The sequence below is a fragment of the Rhineura floridana genome, chromosome 7 (assembly GCF_030035675.1).
Source record: "Rhineura floridana isolate rRhiFlo1 chromosome 7, rRhiFlo1.hap2, whole genome shotgun sequence".
In the NCBI taxonomy this organism is placed as follows: Eukaryota; Metazoa; Chordata; class Lepidosauria; order Squamata; family Rhineuridae; genus Rhineura; species Rhineura floridana.
This window is the reverse complement of record NC_084486.1, coordinates 70,785,749-70,804,439: the sequence shown is the minus strand read 5'-3', so window position 1 is coordinate 70,804,439 and position 18,691 is coordinate 70,785,749. Positions and strand designations below refer to the sequence as shown.

At 43.7% G+C, this 18,691-nt stretch overlaps 1 protein-coding gene across 3 annotated transcripts in view; it reads right to left on the bottom strand.

Annotated features, from left to right (window-relative positions):
- Positions 1 to 12,285, bottom strand: part of HSPA12A (heat shock protein family A (Hsp70) member 12A) — a 96,256-nt gene extending 83,971 nt beyond the window's left edge. For 2 of the 3 annotated variants that reach the window (XM_061635898.1, XM_061635899.1), the window contains exons 1-2: positions 5,410 to 5,483; positions 2,620 to 2,705 (exon numbers count right to left, since the gene is read on the bottom strand). In XM_061635898.1, the coding sequence (XP_061491882.1) occupies positions 2,620 to 2,705; positions 5,410 to 5,446 (123 nt within the window). In that variant the 5' untranslated portion in view covers positions 5,447 to 5,483. Of the gene's footprint in view, positions 1 to 2,619; positions 2,706 to 5,409; positions 5,484 to 12,013 lie in introns of those variants that run through there. The other variant, XM_061635900.1, reaches the window with a different exon arrangement.
- Positions 12,286 to 18,691: the final 6,406 nt, after the last annotated feature.

Sequence of the window (18,691 nt, the reverse complement as noted above, 5' to 3'; positions counted from 1 at the left end):
CTGACATTGTGAATTTCTGCAAGCTCAAAACATTATTTGCCTTTGTCATGCAACATAATCACTCAGTCTAGTACATTACCACATTGGTCTGCAATTCTAGGCCTTGATAGACTGAGGTCAGTGCTGCTGAAAAAAACTTTTTGATCCTCAGTCCCAGGACAGTATAAAAAGGATCTATTTCAAAAGTTCTCCTCTGCCTGTGGCAACCTCTTTTATTCTATTTTTATTTATTATATTTGTATTCCATCTTTCCACCAAGGAGCTCAAGGTGGCATACAAACATGGTTTTCCCTCTCCCAATTTTATCCTCACAGCATCCCTGTGAGGTAAGTTAGACAGTGACTGGCCCAAGGGCTCCCAGTGAGCTTCATGGCTGAGCAGGGATTTGAACCCTGATTTCCAAGGTCACAGCCCAACACTGTTACAACTACACCTAACTGGCTTTCCTGTTTAGTTGGCCAGTGAATCTTATATTCAATTTAGAAATCTATTGGTTAGAGATGAAGCCATAGATCGCCTCCCTCAATCTTATACCATGTGTGAAAAACCTTTGGCCCTCCAGATGTTGCTGAACTACAACTCTCTTCATCCCTGGCCATTGGCATGCTTGCTAAGGCTGATGGGAGTTGTAGTTTGCCAACATCTGGAGGGCCAAAGGTTCCCCACTCTTGTCTTATATATCAGCCAGATCATTGCAATCATCTGGGGAAGCCCTCCTGATTGTCTCAGAGTTCATTAGTTTCTCCACAAGGCAAAGTTTTTAGCATAGTTGCAGTAGTAATTTGGAACAGTGTTCTTGTTAAAATCAGACAGGCACCTGCAATCCTGGTATTTCATCATCTGCTGAAAATGTATTTGTTGCAAATGTTTAAGAGAATTAATTCAATCCAGCATTGGCTATTTGTTCTGTATTTTATTATGTTAAGGTTTTAACGTTTTATGATATTTTAATGATTTTAGGGTACACTGGAATAGGTTTTTACAAGTTGGCTGTTTATAATTATTCTTCACACACACACACACACACAATAATAATAATAATAATAATAATAATAAATTTTATTTTTCAGCCGCCTATCTGTCCGGGTTAGGGACACTCTAGGCGACGAACAACAAGAATAAAAACAATCCATATACATCAACATAATCAAATTTTAAGCTAAAGAAACCATCCGTTAATTCAGTTATAACATAAAATTAATCTGTCCCAATCTTGTAGGCCTGCCTGAACAGCCAGGTCTTCAAGGCTCGGCGATAGCTGGACAGGGAGGGAGCATGTCTGAGATCAAAAGGGAGGGAGTTCCAGAGGGTGGGGGCCACAACAGAGAATGCCCTCTCTCTGGTCCGTACCAGCCTAGCTGTTCTCACCGGTGGGACCGAGAGAAGGTCTTGCGAGGCTGATCTTGTCAGGCGGCATAATCGGTGATTCTGGAGGCGTTCCTTCAGATATACTGGGCCGAAACCGTATAGGGTTTTAAAGGTCAACACCAACACCTTGAATTGGGCCCGGTAGACAACTGGTAACCAGTGAAGATCTAATAACACTGGGGTGATATGATCCCAGCGACGGCTATGCGTAATCAAGCGTGCCGCCGCATTCTGTACCAGAATGTACACACACACACACACACACAGAGAGAGAGAGAGAGAGAGAGGAAACCATCATGGTGCCTCACCAAAGCCAACTAACTTTCTATACTCTTCTCCTAAGGTGAGGCTAAGAAAGGAAACATGAATTGTTCATAATATGCTTGAGGGGCATTAAAAAATAAGTACAATGGAGAAAGTTGCAGCGTAGTCTATAAAATCAAATCTAATTGTTCTCAGTGCTCATGGGCTGATTAAGATCAATTAGACTGGTGAACACTAGAGACAGGACCTTGTCAGTGGTGGCCCCTAGTTTACAGAATTCCCTACTAGGAGAACTGTGGTTGGCCCTGTCCATTCCAGCCAGCAAAAAGACTTTGAAACTCCATCTGTTTTCATTTTTTAAAACTAACTGTATTAAGGATTGTTGTTGTTATGTGCCTTCAAGTAGACCACAACTTATGGTGACCCTATGAATCAGCGACCTCCAAGAGCATCTGTCGGGAACCACCCTGTTCAGATCTTGTAAGTTCAGGTCTGTGGCTTCCTTTATGGAATCAATCCATCTCTTGTTTGGTCTTCCTCTTTTTCTACTCCCTTCTGTTTTTCCCAGCATCACTGTCTTTTCTAGTGAATCATGTCTTCTCATTGTGCGTCTAAAGTATGATAACCTCAGTTTCATCATTTTAGCTTCTAATGATAGTTGTATTTAGGATACAGTTGGTTATTTGTTATATATTGTTAGTTTGGGATTTTGTTGATTATTCTTTTTGCTGGGCTAAACATTGACTTTAGCCATTGGTTTTTTGAATTCTTGATGTGTAATTTGTTTTAAATTGTGTTTTATTATTGACACTGTGATTTATAGTATTATTTGTTTTGTAAGTTGCCTTGAGAGGCTACTCTCCATTAAGATGGCCTAAATTAAACAAGTAAAACAGGCATGTCAATTCACTGTGGATCTGGAGAAATAACTCTTAGCCATGGGTGGGAAGAAAATAATACCAGTAACATATAGGTTGCATTTCTCACCGCAATGTGGGATGGAGACAGTGGTGTTATTCCTGGGTCTCCCAGACTTCTAGCAGGCGATGCATAGGCAGATGTTGAAACACCATCTGAAATAAAATTGGAGTCTTTTAGTCAACTGAATATTCTTCACAATGGATAGGTGAAAAGGATACATTTGTTCATGACACCAAGTTTGCCAAACATGTCAACAGAGCCACAGAAATAAAAGGTATCAGTATTTACATCTCAGTTATTAATGACATAAATTTGACAATTATATTACATTCTTCTAATAGCAAATGAACTGGCCTAATAACATTTTGACTGGTCTTAAAAGGCACCTAGCATATGCCAATAGTTCACAAAGCATAATGCAAATGTCAGCAAAGATGCAAGCTCTCTTGAGCCTTCTTAGCGTAAACGTTGATGAGGAGGGAGACAGAGGTAATACCCCATCCTTTACTCACAGAATATAGGAAGTGATCCCTATCACTTCTTCTTGGCCTTTTGGCTAAGATTGTGTGCTACACACAAGGTACAGCTGGCTCTGCCCTAATTTTCCTTTTTCGACATTCACTAGCCAGACCTTGACTTTCACTTGCCATTCATCGACCCTAGAAAGGACTTATATGCCTTCTTATATGCTTCTTCCTACTGTTGCCCACTACAAATTCTTCTGCGTGTACCCAAATTCCCTGGGAATGATATATGCTGCTTTATTGTCTGCACATTAATTTGGAATCAAATATTTTCTAATAAAAATATTAATCTTCCCAATCTTTTGCACTGATGGTCAGTGCAGAGAATCTAGAATGGGGATAGGGGTGAATGCAACCCCCATGTCCTTCTTGCCTTCAGAGATAGCAAACACCTTCTAATAACCCTTGCCCTCCCTGATTTCATTCAGTGCAAGAGTGAGCTGAAAAAAGAATCTGTTTTTGTTCTTAAGAATATGTCACAATTTCCCCATGATTGTGGTCTAGCACTTTTAACATATTCCTGGAAGAACAGGAAGCAAAAGAGAAGGCAGCATATTGCAAAGGGGTTGAGATGCCTACATCCATTTGAGACTGATAGTTATTCCCCTATGCAGGCAACTGATAGATCAGTGTGAGCTGTGCACATGTGCTCAGTTGCTTTCAGGGACAACTTAGTCATCAGCTGTCAGAAGCCTTAAAAAAAATCTATGCTCAGAAAGCAACTGCTGCCCTAATAGCTGCAGGACAGCAAGACATTGGGAATAACATCTTGTAGTGCTGCTGTTAAGCTAAGCTGGAGTCCTACATGTTGAAGCCAGCAGAGGAAAGCTCCTTGATACTCATGAAGAGTAATGTTGTGATCCTTGTGCTTTTTTAATACTTCCAAACCATAATAAATGTACTGCGATTGGCATGATCATCTGAAATGTCTCCCACATTCACCCAAACCCAACTTGGATATTAAATCTGGCAAATGACTGCCTCTGGAATCCCATAAGATCTTATGATATTCAATGTTTTAATATGGTTTATTTAATAGCAAAATGATGACTTCATTCCTAACATTAGCTCTTCTCGTCTCAATGACTTTGAAAAGAAAGAAAGAAAGAAAGAAAGAAAGAAAGAAAGAAAGAAAGAAAGAAAGAAAGAAAGAAAGAAAGAAAGAAAGAAAGAAAGAAAGAAAGAAAAGGACTTCTTAGTCATGCCCATGTATTTTTGCAATATATTACTGTAATTCTGGTTGCAAAATGTAAAGTATACTTGCAGTTTCTTTTCTTGAAATATACAAAGCAGTATCTAGACCAGTGGAAAGATTATCCCTCTTTTCCAGCTCAGAGAGAAAAAGTTGAGCTGATATTACCCCAACAATCACAAGTTATCAGACTGATCTTCTATAATCACAAAGAACCATCCGTATATTAGAGCAGCTTTGAGGATACAATACTTCTGTAGATAACTGAAGAACTGCACTACACTGGTTTCACACAAGATTTCTCCCCTCCTGATATTACTCTCTAAACATGGAAAGTATGGCCAGACTACATGAATATGTTTGCCACATGACTGCCTATCCCACGTTTGTTTTTCGTTTAGAAATAGCAGCCTGGGGGGGGGGGAGAGATATCAGCATTGGATTGCAGCGCATGGGGAGAGCCCATTTTCCTACCAAAAATTGCCCACTAAGCTGCTAATTGCCTTGAAAAAAAGGTCATTTATACAAGGGAATCTTCAGAGAAAATACAAGTTTGGGGAGGAATGGGGGGTGGCATGAGGGGAAAGGCTCAATCCTCTCTCCCTGCATTACTTGGATTGGGGGAGGGGGACACAGCCATTATTTTTAAAAGAAGAATGAGCCTGAGTAGGCAATAGTGTGGCAAGCTAATCACCTAGTCTGGATCTTTTTTTGGCATGTATCATACACTGCAAAGGTGCATGGTCCAGTTCATGAACTTTGCCACATTGATGCTTGACAATGACAATTTCACACATTTGTAAACCTCCGTGAAAAACATAATGTTTGCCATTTGCTTGTTACTACATTCTTTCCAACACCTCTTGAGAAGGAAGAAGTTGGTTTGGGCTTGTCTGAGTAAATAGATTCCAGTTTAGCTCAATCTAGCTAATATTGCACCTTTTTGTCTTGGGTTTCCATGGACACCACAGTGGAGCACACATCCTATAATCAAAACAATGGGGAGTACTGCTTAAAGCTTGCAGTGCCATAAGAGGCCTTTGCATTCAAGAAATATCCTCCCATAATAGCGATTTTTCCCTTCTCTGTTTTTGTCTCGCCAAGTCCTCAGCAGTCTGGACAGCAAAATATGAAACTTACTGTTTACTTGGGAGCTTTTAAATAAGGCAAAAAGCATTTAGGTTCTTCCAGGACATAACTGCAGAAAGTTACATCTTAACCAAACAGTATTGTTTCTCCTTATTTATATAACATTCTTCCATTTATAGAACTTGACAATCCTTTTTGCTTTTGCCTTTTACTGACTCAGTTGGTAAGTATTAGTTGGGATAAGATCACCCCAACCAGAACATTCTGTACTCCAATCCTATACATGTTTACTCAAAAGTAAATCTCACTGACTTCAGTGGAACATACTTCCTAGGAGCATTCTCAGGATTATAACCCAAGGCTGAAATCCTGTGCACAGTTACAAGGGAGTAAGTCCCACTGAACAAACATGAGATAACCAGGTTCAGAATAACCATACATAGGTCACACTGTTAGTCTCCTGCTCCTTCTGTGCGGAGAAGATGGGGGAGAACACAGTGAACATAAAGCAGAAAGGCCCACCAGCCCATGACTGTAAGCCATGAAGACTACTTCTCATATATCTCACTTTCTGTTACTTTCCACCATCCTGTAAGACAAGAGTGTGGAAATCTGTGGTCTTCCAGATGTTGTTGAATTCCAACTCCCATCAACCCCAGCCAGCATGGTCAGTACTCTGGAATAAAGGGATAAAGTTGTAGTCCAACAACATCTGGAAGCCACAAGTACCCCATCCCTGGTGTAAGAATTAGCCACTCTTTGTTGCTATTCTACCATTCTGCAAGAACTAAAGATGTATGTTGTCTTGCGGGTCAGAGTGCATCAATCTATCCTACTGTTCAGCTTCTTACAGACACCAGCTCAGATTGGCTGGTGGTGCTGGAGATGTTTTTCCCCCAACTCTGCAGCTGCTGCAGCTTTATTTTAAAGATTTAAAAAATCACAAACTGCTGCTGAAGCAACTTGCATTAGGTTTGTTCTTAATCTTTAATCCCACTTTCCTCCTAAATGTTATATCAAAGTTTGTATCAACAGAACTGCTGCATCGTGGACAATGGTGTCACTATTTCCCTGTGGTAATTTCATAAAAGAAAAAAAAAGTGCTTCTGGATACTGTTGGGGAAGAGAATGTTATGAACAGATACTCCTTGCTGTGAAAACAGCATGAATATCATCTTATCCAGAGTAATGGCTAATAATCATGCATCCTGATTTAATGAAATCTTCAATTGAGTATTCCCACCTGAAAACAGAGTACATGTCACAGCAATACAGCTAAGATGTTTTATAGCACAATCCTACATATGTCTATTCAGAAGTAAGTCCCACTGAGTTCAACAAGGCAGGTAAGTGTGTATAGGATTATGGCTTTAGAGAAGAGTTGAAGAGTTTAAAGATGCAATTCTATGCATACCTATCAGGGAGTAAATCCCACTGAACACAGTAAGAGAGCCTTCTGAGTAAATATGCATAGGCTCACACCATCAAAGTGTTACAATGCTTCCTAATTAACTACTGTAACAGCCCCAAATTAAGATGCCCCAGGGATGAAATGCTCTCTCCATACCAATGCAACTGTAACAGCCTTTTAAACTTTTTTAATAGAGTCTCTCTTGAAGTAAGTGTCAGGAAATTTCTTGTGTAAAACATGGGCATTCCTACTGTTTCCTACAACTCCCATCAGCCCCAGCCAGCATTGCCAATGGTCAGGAATGATGGGAATTGTAGTCCAGCAACATCTGGAGACCCAAAGGTTGGGAAAGGCTGCACTACTGCAATGCATTGTATGCAGGACTGCCCTTAAAAGATGGTCTGGCTGCTGCAGCTGCCAAGAGCTTGACTGGGACAGCTTGCTGGGAACATATCTCACCAATTTTGAAAGATCTTCACTGGCTATCAGTTCATTCTGTGCCCAATTCAAGTGCTGGTTTGACCTATAAAACCCTATATGTTTTGGAAGCAGGCACCCTTAAGATCACCTGCTCCTTGTTTTCCATCTGTGGCCTCTCCAGAGAGAGGATTGTTATCCTTTAGGCACCAGGTAAAGACATTTGTATTCCATCAGGCATTTTAATGGGTTTTGAGTTGCACTAAGCACTAGTAAGTTCTTTGTGCTGTATTAATGTTTTGCTCTAATATTATTGTACCACTTTCATGTTTTAAACTGACCTCAGATACATTTTACAAAGGAATATATAAACAACCTAAATAAATAATAACCAGCCATTATATCTTATTAGCAGAACAGCTGCAACTTTGATAGACAGTTGAGTAGGGAAGGTACACAGACTAGGGGACTTTCAAGCTTCCGCCCCACTGGGATCCCTGAAAGCAGAGGCTGAGCCACAAAAAGAGAAGGAAGCAATACTCTCAAGTTCCCAAGAGCAGTTTTGGAATTTGCTGCAATTGCTTTTTAAAGCAGGGATGCATAGCCTCTGATCCTCCAGATATTGTTGGACTACATGTTGAATGGACCAGACGTTGAATAGTCATCATCCTTGAGCATTGGCCATGCTAGATGGGGCTGGTGGAGTTGTAGTCCAACAATATATAAAGGGCCACAGGTTAGCCACCCCTCTTTTAAAGGAAAAAATACTTTCCAGTGCACATAAGCTGCACTTCCTCCTGATGTCCTCTTTGTAAAGCTTTTATGCCAAGTCTTCACTTTTGGAACCCAAAGCTTCACCTGATGCCAGATGATTGACAAGTGGGTGGCCTCACCCACCTGTCAAAGTGGTCTGCAGGGGTTGGGGGAAGTCTGCATCCAATCTATCAGCGAGATCCCATTTCCCATCCCTGGGCTAAAAGAACCCATCATAGGCATGGGCAAATGATGTCGTTAGCCTACCCCAGGCACTGCTGCCTGTGCAAGAGCCATAAAGGGGCACAATGGTGTTACAGCTGCTTCTACCTCCCAAGCAACACCACCCCAACAACAGTATGGGTATTTCTTCCTTTTGTGGCTGCTAAGCAGTGGTGGGCACATATTTCCTTTCCATCCTACTGCTTATGCCACCATTGGATAATCGGACAATAGTCAGGAATGATGGGTGCTGCAGTCAACAATAGCTGGCCACAAGCTCCTCATCTCTGCCATAAAGAAGCAAAGTTTTTGCAAGCTACTGCTTGCTTGTTTTCACTGGTGTAAGGTAAAATCATATCCTGTGCTGGATGCTGCTATCACAGAGGCCAAATGCAGCTGCAGTAGATGTCGCTGAATCTCCCTCCTAAAAAAGACCACCCAAAGAGCATTTGCACAGCATTAGAACTGTCATAACACTTTCCAATCTTTCTGGAGAGGGCAGATAGAAAAGATTCCCTAGGGTCTTTTTATAAACAATCTGGACCTCTGTATTAGTAAGTGTTATGTTTCAAGTGAAAGATCTGCTAAACTGATACAGCTCAAAGCAAATGCATTGCACTTCTTTGGGTTGGTAGTATCTAATGCTTCAGCTTTGCTGTCTGTCTGAGGCTTGTGCTGGAAAGACTGCAGTGCTGTAGTACCTGGAACCATAAATATAATTAATAGCAGATCCTGGCTGCAACATTTTACTGCTTGAATTTGTCTTTGTAGCAAAGCTTACAACAACAAATCCCATCATTATTAACTCTTCAATATAACAATTTGAGAATGCAACATTATTATTCATATCTGTTAAAAAATCAAGTGTTGTTCACAGTATCAGAGAATAAACCAGATGTCAGCATTTCTCATATGGCAAGTGTGTACTCTACTGAATCATATGCTTGTATAATGTACAAGCCCTCCTACTTGGCTTGTTTAGCATCAATTTGTAACAGATTCAATAATCGTGAAAAAATGTGACATCCATCATATGACAGCTAAGTAAACTGGCTTCCCACTTTTCTCATTACTCTCCCTTTCTAATGCTTTAAACATGTGCAGTTACAAAAAGAGCAATTTCCAAATTAATATTTGGAAAACAGATTTAATCAAGCAGTGCTCATTTGAAAAGAGAAGATGATTAGCTTCCAGCGCTCTTCAGTATCTGCAGATAAAAAGCAACTATCTTTAAGATTTTTTTTCTTTTTACTTTTCACGATCCCACTTTCAACAAATGATGTCATTTCCCCTCCCTGCTCCAGGTGCCCTGCATTTAGATTACTTTATTATGCACCATTCACTTGCAGACTGCATACAAATAAAGAAGCTCTCAAATAGGTAAGTCTCCCTACATTATCACCAGTGTGCAGAAGGAAGGACTCAAACGTTACTGGATTTTTCCATTTCTGTGAAACTCACAACTACAAAGCAAATTACACTGCCTAAGTGTCACTCCTTTAAAGCTCTTAGGTGCTTGTACTTTCTTAGCACCCAAATATGATGTACATAATACACTAGCAGGGCTAGCCCCACCCAACAGGCACATCAGAAATCCAGAAGCACTGCCTTGTTCTGGAAAACCCTCAAGAAGGCCACAGTTCCCCACCGCTCACACCCACGAACCTTGAGAAAACAGGGCCATGCTTGGGGCTGTCAGATTGCCCATTATATTTTTCCAGTTTCAGTCCCTTCTCCTCAATCAATTCATTAATGAATCAATCAATTAATTAATCTATTCATTAATGAAAGGGGTGCAATATTGATAACCCTTCAGGAAGGAGCACACACCACCATTCCGCATGTGTAAAGTAAAGGGTGAGGGCAGCAACATTTTCACCTAGAAATACTAGTTGAATTGCCCTTTGCACCAGTGTTGGGAAAATGGAACTGAATTAACGCTAAGTGTGTGGGGGGGGGGTATATGTTCTATGTGATTGAATGCCATGGCAGGGATGGGAAACCTCTGGCCCTCCAAAGCCAGCCACTGGCTATGCAGGATGGTGGAAGCTGGAGTCTGAACAGCACCTGGAAGGCCACAGCTTCCCCATCTCTGTGCTTTGGAAATGGAAGAGGGAGTTCTGGATGGATCCATGTTATGGGCATCCCCTTGTGGGTCAGCTCTTCATCCTTTCCAGCCCCTATGGGGTTCTACAGCCTCTGTCCTCCATGGTATGTACTATTTTAATTAAACACATCAGGAACGAGCTAAAACGTGGGGGTGAGGCAGAAAGGCTAAGAGCACCGCCGCTAAGCTGGGCCCTTGCCAGCAATCTGAGTGGCTCCCCATCTAGTGTCTGCTTCCAAGGGGAAACCCTGCATGAGGAACTGTTGAAAGCAGACGTTTCCCTCCCGTCATCTTCAAACGGCTGTTTTCCCCATGATCTCAGCCGCAGTTCCTGCTGCTGGCTCGCTGCTACCTCACAGATCCTTCCTGAGAATCGTCAGCTTTCTGGAAAAGACGCGCAAGGGAGGGGAAGGGCTGTCCTTTCCTAGCTGGCCACTGCTGCCCGTCACTGATTCCGGGAAATTTTCGCTGCATTGCCAGTCTCGGCGATCTCTGACCCAGCGCCCCGCCCAGCCGCAGAGCACATGCAGAGATGTGGAGCATCCTTCGCCTTCGCCTCCCCACCCCTCCAGCCTAGCCAGAGAGCGCGAGAGAGACGCCGCGGGCGGAAGGGCGCCTCAGATTCCTCCGCATTGTTTGTTCACCTGGATCCTATAGCGGGCCGCTTCACCTCCCGATCTGGTGCGGTCCCTTCCCTCCGAAGGCACTACGCGACGGCTGGCCGGCTTGCGCAGAAGGAGGGGAGTTTGCACGGAACTCCCGCATCTTCTGGGAGCACAGCTTGCAAGGAAGAGGGGGTGGGTGGGAGAGCCAAGAGTGGAGGGGAGGCTCCCCATGGAAGAATCGGCGTCACAGAACAGGGCATTCCCCAAATCACCTCCTCAAGGCTCGTGCTCAGCAAAGGGCGAAGTCATGGGCTACGCAAACACTTTGCAGGGCAGAGCAAAGCGCTTTTCTCGGTCTGCAAATCAAGGAGCGTTCCAGTCAGTCTCCAGATGCATGCAATGACTGTACAAATAAAAGGCTGGTGATGACCATCGTTTGCCTACTGCATGTCGCACTGCAATTAATGAGTAGATCTACAGAAGGAAAAGAACTCTGCAGGATCCGTTCACGCATTCGGGAAACTCTTGTCTTATGGATACTTTGTGTCCACGCTAACCGTAAAGCGACATGTACACCCATACACATTCCCGTGAATATAGAGCGCGCTCCTTCCTACCGTCATATAGACCTCAAGCAATATGTTGCACATGCATGCTCACTGCACCCCACGTGTGCATAAGTTCACAAATACATGTATGTGGGCGCACTGCGTTATCTGTATGACCTATACGTGTGTCGATCATTACATTGCAGCGTCCAACCCATACCTGTATCTCGGGGGCACTGCTCGTGCATCCCTTATGTATCCTATAAATGTACATATTGCTTCATTTCTAAACCGAGAGGCGCTCTCTAGGATGAACACACAGCATTCCTCGGCATAGCGTCTCCTTGTTCAGGCGGAGAGAAAACGCAACCGTAGCAGCGGCATCGCGAACTGCCTCAGGCTCGCGTGAGTGTAGCCGGGGGCGATCGCGGCCACAGGCCGCCACCTCCTCTCACCCCCACGAGCCAAGATCCGCAGCGTAGGGCTTTTTACTACCACGAGTATTCGGGAGAGCGGCGATTTTCCTGAAAGCAAATCCTTCTCCAGCCAAGCCATCGTCCCGCCGCCGCCGCCCCCCTCCGTCAAACATTACCTGCCGTGACGCCTTCAGTCCCCGCCATGGCTGGAGGCGTTTACTGCCCCCTCCACTCTGCCCTTCAGCTACGCGAGGCGCGATCAGCCCGGAGGGACCGAGCGGCACTCCTCTCACTCGGCAGCCCGACCCATTTGGCGGCTCTGCTGCGGTCGTTTCCTTCCCAGATGCGCAGAGCGGCGACCCAGCCGAGGCTCTCGCTCCCTGCGGCTTCCTCCTCCTCTCCTCCTCCTCCTCCCCCGCCTGGCTGCGCCGACAGCCAAAGGAAAGGCTTGGCGTTTGACCCCTGGCTGTTCAACAAGCCTTTCTTCCCTGCTGCAAGGCTCGGGCTGCTCAAATTTCTGCAGCGCCCCTCCCCTTTGAAGGGCGCAGCCCGTCTCCCCCTCCCCTCCGCCGCCACCCCTACCTCGCGCACCAGCACGGGAGGGATCGTGGTAGCAGTGGACAAAGGAGCTTTTCCCAACTAGCTCCCCAAGGAATTGGCTTGGAACAGCCCAAACCAGAATGTCTGGTTGTTGCTGCTGCTGTTTTTTTTTTTAAAAAGGAGGGCTCTTCATTTCGGAGATGGTGCCTCTGTTTGTTGTTGTTGTTGGTTTATTTAAATCGCAGCTACATAGAGTATAAGTCCGATCCTTGATCTATATTTAATGAATCTGCCCACTTTAAGGCATCTTTCAAATAGGCTGGTATTTCCATGCTCAAGCTGCAAAGAAACCAGCTCCTGTCTTCCGGCCTGCTCACATGATCCGAGAAATGTATTTGAGCCACCGCAGGATGCTAACACAAGAGGGGCTGCAGTGTCAGTGGCATGATGTCCCATGGGCGCATTATGGACAAGAGGGATATAGACTTGTTTATGTGCATGAGGAGGCAGGGAGAAATTGCCTTGCTGCTGTTCAGTGGGAACGGGCTAGGTGTACACTCCTGTGCAGTTACATGCACAAGGTGGAAAGAATGAAGAAGAAACACAACTTAAAATGATACAGAGTGGTGATGAGTCTGGTTTAGGGTGTTGTGTTGCTGCTCATTACTTTTGTCACAAAGACTTTGCATTCCATGCAGAACAACAATGGATGGGCTCTCTCACACAATTTCCTAGGTTAAAAACAAATTTCACTTTAAAGGCCAATATATCCCTGTAACAAAGCATGAAAGGCAATACAGTACATCCCTGCTGGGGCGGGGGGGTAGGTGGGAGGGACGGAGCAATGCGGACTCTGCACCACAAATGCAGATTTGTCCTTTTGCTGCTAACACCTTAACACAACTCTTAGAATAACTTCCCACAATAGGGATTTATCATGAAAGCACTAAAAAGGGAAAGGGTGCAGATGGCAAAGATGTTGTATATCTTATAATGTCCATGTTTAGAGGATCCTTTGATTATATTATTTTTATTTATTTTATTTATGCTTGTCTTAAAAAAATATATACTGCCTTTCACACAGGTATCAACATGGTGTACAACATATGATCAAGTATATTAAAATACAATAAAACAGACAGGATCCAATAAATGCTTGGGCAAACAAAAATATTTTAATTGCTTGCAAAACTACAAAGGATCTCTAGGGGGAGACTGTTCATAAGAGCATAAGCAGGTGGGCCAAAGGCTCATCATTTAGTCCAACTCTCTGTTCTCACAGTGGCCAGTGAGATGCCCATTGGGAAGCCCACAGGCAGAACCTAAGCATAACAGCGCTCTCCCTGCCTGCGATTCCCAGCACCTGGTATTCAAAGGTATAATGGTATTCCATCATATAGGTGCTACCACTAAGAATGCTCTCTTTCTGTTTGTCACCAAGTGGACCAAATCAGGCTGTGGCACCACTAAGAGGGATCCCTCACCGCAAGAGCTTAGCAAATGGGCTGGAGAAGGTGCTCTCTCAAGTAACCAGTATTATTGATAATTACTATGTTGTATGTGGAGCAGCCTTTGAAAAGTCTTGGGAACAACTGGTTCCAAACACAGCAACCAGGTTATTGATAGAGCTCATCGGTCTGAGCATCCTATACACTCATAGCAAACTCAGCTGCCAAAACTGGGCTACTGAGAAGTAAACATGGGGAATCAGCATGTTTGGAGGAATGCCAAGGTTTGCAAAAGCATAAAAAATATTTAGGAGAAAATACTAAGGGGGTAAAAAACAAGGCCCCAAACAGGTATCTGTTGAAGATTGGGGAACAGGAAAACTGTATGGTATATGGAATGGGGTGTCATGAAAGAAGACTTGGCTAGCTAGCTGCCTGGCTGGAATACTCAACAGGAGCACTCAACACTACAATATTTTGTTGCAGGCCCCACTTGTATTACATCTGTACTCAAGCACTCTCATTGGTTCTTCTTTTGTTTCTTGGCAAAATTTGAAGTGGTTTAAAGGTTTGACCTTCAAAGCCCTAAACAAGCTGAGATCAGAGTATCTGTTTGCTCCCATGTGAACTTGCTCAGCAACCAAGATCACCACTGGAAGTTCTTTTCAAATATTTGAAGGTGTACTGCACAAGAAGAGGTCAAAGATTTGTTCTCTGTTGTCCCAGAGGTCAATAGGAGATCTAATGGGCTTAAGTTACAGCAGCTTGATAATGGCACCAATTACCTTTCTGAGTTGCGGGTGCTACCTCACTGGAGGTCATCAGGCAGAGAATGGACAGCCATCTGCTATCAATACTCTAGCGGTGTCTTCTGCCTGGAGCATGGGAGTTGGCCAAGATGGCCTGCAAGACCTGCTCCAACTCGCAAGCAGCTGTTGGGGAAAGGGGCCTTTTATGTGGTTGTACCCCAGTTGTGAAATCCCCACTGAATGGAGATCTGCCTGGTACCCAAGACCAGTTTGCTGGGTGGCGTAAGCTGCAAAAACAGCCTTTGGGAACAGCTTTGTGGTCGCTTACTGGGAGGGTTGACATGGCAAGGAGGCTGAGACTGCGTTGGTGGGATGACTCCCAATTGATGGATATAGCTTGTTCAAAAAGAACAGAAGGAATAAAAAGGGAGGTGGAGTCATGCTATATTTTAAATATATATATCCCTGCACAGAAATACAGGAAGATGAGCTTGGTAGCTCCACCGAGAGTATCTGGATTAAAATTAATGGGGCAAGTAATAAAAAGAATGTGGTGCTTAGAGTCTACTACCTACCACTCAATCAAGGAGAAGACGAGAATGTAACGTTTGAAAAGCAAATTGCCAATGTTTTGAGGAGGCATGATGTAGTAGTAATGGGGGACTTCAATTGTCCACAAAAAGCTTAGAGATGACCTGAAAACAAAAAAGAACACGTAAAGGAAGTGGAAAGAAGACCAGGCCACAAAGGAACAGTACAGGCAGGTATCACGGAATTGCAGGGATGGTGTCAGGAAGGCTAAAGCTGAGCATGACCTGAGGTTAGCGAGAGATGCTAAAAGCAACAAAAAAGCTTTCTTCAGGTATGACCATAGTAAAAGACAGAGAAAATAAATGGTGGCACACCTACTCAATGAGGATGGCAAAATGATAACAGATGACAAAGAAAAGGCAGAAGTGCTCAATTCCTACTTTGGCTCAGTCTTCTCCCAAAAAAGGGTCTATGACCCTCCTGGGAAACATGAAGTAGAAGAGTCAGGATTGGACCTTGAGATTGATAGACAAATGGTCAAGGAATACCTAATCACTTTGAATGAGTTCAAATCTCCAGGGCCCGATAAACTGCATCCTAGAGTACTGAAGGAACTGGCTGAAGAACTCTCAGAGCTGCTGTCTATTATCTTTGCGAAATCGTGGAGGACTGGTGAAATGCTGGATGACTGGAGGAGAGCTAATGTTGTCCCTATCTTCAAAAAGGAGGAACCAGGGAACTACAGACCAGTCAGCCTAACGTCTATCCCTGGTAAAACTCTGGAGCAGATTATAAAGCAGTCAGTCTGTAAGCACCTTGAAAGCAATGCAGTGATTACTAGGAGCCAACATGGATTTATGAAGAACAAATCCTGCCAAACCTATCTCATTTTTGACCTCCCTTGTAGACTGTGGGAATGCTGTGGACATAATATATCTTGACTTCAGCAAAGCTTTTGACAAAGTGCCCCATGATATTCTGATTAGCAAGCTAGCTAAATGTGGGCTGGATGGAAGAACGATCAGATGGATCCACAGTTGGCTCCAGAATCATACCCAAAGAGTGCTTATCAATGATTCCTCCTCAAACAGGTGGAAGTCAGAGGGGTACCACAGGGCTCAGTCCTGGGCCCAGTGCTCTTCAGCATTTTTATTAGCGACTTGGATGAGGAGGTACAGAGCATGCTTATCAAATTTGCAGATGATACAAAATTGGGGGGCATAGCCAATACCGTGGAAGACAGAAACAAAATTCAAAGGGACCTTGATAGGCTGGAGCATTGGGCTGAAAACAACAGAATGAAATTCAACAGGGAAAAATGCAAAGTTCTACAGTTAGGAAAAAGAGACTAAGTGCACAGTTATAAGATGGAGGATATGAGCCAACAGTGCGATGTGGCTGCAAAACAGGCAAATGCTGTATTAGGCTGCATTAACAGAAGTATAGTTTCCAAATCGCATGAAGTACTAGTTCCCCTCTATTCAGCACTGGTTAGGCCTCATCTTGACATCCAGCACTTCAAGAAGGATGCAGACAAACTGGAACAGGTTCAGAGGAGGGCAACAAGGATGATCAGGGGACTGGAAACAAAGCCCTATGAAGAGAGACTGAAAGAACTGGGCATGTTTAGCCTGGAGAAGAGAAGACTGAGGGGAAATATGATAGCACTCTTCAAGTACATGAAAGGTTGCCACACAGAGGAGGGCCGGGATCTCTTCTTGATCATCCCAGAGTGCAGGACACGGAATAATGGGATCAAGTTGCAGGAAGCCAGATTTCGACTGGACATCAGGGAAAACGTCCTGACTGTTAGAGCCATATGACAATCGAACCAATTACCTAGAGAGGTAGTGGGGTCTCTGACACTGGAGGCATTCAAGAGGCAGCTGGACAGCCATCTGTCAGGAATGCTTTGATTTGGATTCCTACATTGAGCAGGGGGTTGGACTTGATGGCCTTATAGGCCCCTTCCAACTCTACTATTCTATGATTCTATGAACCCCAACCTCACCACTGCCTCTTCCAGTAAGTGGCAGTGATGCTGCTGCTGGGAGGCTATTGCTGCTCTTCTGCCCCACAGGGTGAGCTGCTCCTGAGAGTACATACCATTGTTACTATTGTTGAGGTGCCGGCCAAAGTTTATTTGGGCTTTTGGTCATTCATTTTAGGGGGTTAATTAATTTATTGTAGTGCTTGCTTTACTTCACTAGGCTTGCCTACCTGGTGTAGACTGTATGTGGTTTATTAGGTGCAGAATTCATTGTTATATTCATTGTTACATTTATCTATTATTTTATATAAAGTTGTGGTTTTATTCTGTTGACATCTTCTTTGATGATCTCTGATGTTTTTATGGGATCTTGTTGAATAGCCTTGAATGCCATTTGGCAGAAAGAGGCAGGGCATACAAATAAATAAATAAATACTGGGCCATGCCTCGGCCTGCGTAAGGTCACCAAAAGGCAAGGCAGAGGTCCTGCTTGCAGGAAAACTCAAATACAGGAGAAATCCTCCTGAACAAAGAGGCACCACATGGCATGGACAAGCCTGTACACCTACGTAGTACCTTTGATTGCATGGCAACAGTGCCCATGGTAACAGTGCCCTCTTTCATTCATCTGCCATGCAGATTGGCAAGAGACTAGAGATGGCTCTTCTCAGAGCCAATGTGGCTTGTGGGCAATTTGATGTACTGAATCAGCTCCATATTGATGGAATCCTTATGTTCTATTTGTAATTAATACTGTCAGCATGGTTGGTTTGATGTGTGACAACCTTTGAATAAACTTGGGGCATTGCTTTGGGAGGCTTCTTTGGAAGAAAGAGCAGGATAACAATTTAATGTATTATTATTTGTCAAATAGATGCTGACATTAGCTTTCTCTTATCCGTAGTTAGACTGAACAATTATTGAAATGAGTGTACCTGACGTTCACTTGTCAGCAAAGATGGTACACCAATAGTGAGTAGGAGGTTATGTCTCAGAAAAAAATCTGTATGTTTGCTGAAAACAGCCATTAGAAAAATGAATGCCAACTGTGCTTTGACTGCGGGCCGAACCAGTGTCATTTTTGTGATGTGTGCCTATAGGACCATAAAATGCTTTAGTAGGAAACCAGTACAGGATACTTAAGCAACAAAAGGATGATACATTTTTTTTATCTCTTTATCCTTTTAATAATGAGCATCAGGGGACAATCAGTGGGAGAGGAGCTCACACTGCTTGCCTGCAAGAAGCCAAATTGTTGGAAAACTGGAAGCTCTATCTGTTAACACACACACCCTTTTGACTGGCTGTTGAGGGGTGTACAAGTATGGACATGCTCAGAATGAGGTACTTTCAACTGTAACTGCTAGATTTTCTATTTTCAAAAATGGGAAATTATTACAGCATCCCTAGGTATAACCTGAAAATTGCATAGCACGTAGGAAAGCCTAATCCAGGGGAAGCCACGGTGGTGTCCTCCAGACTACAGCTCCCATCATCCCTGATTATTGGTCATACTGGCTGGGGCTGATGGGAGTTGAAGTCCAACAACATCTCCCCCCCCCCAAGAGTGCTGTCACTGAAAACAGAGCCTTGGGT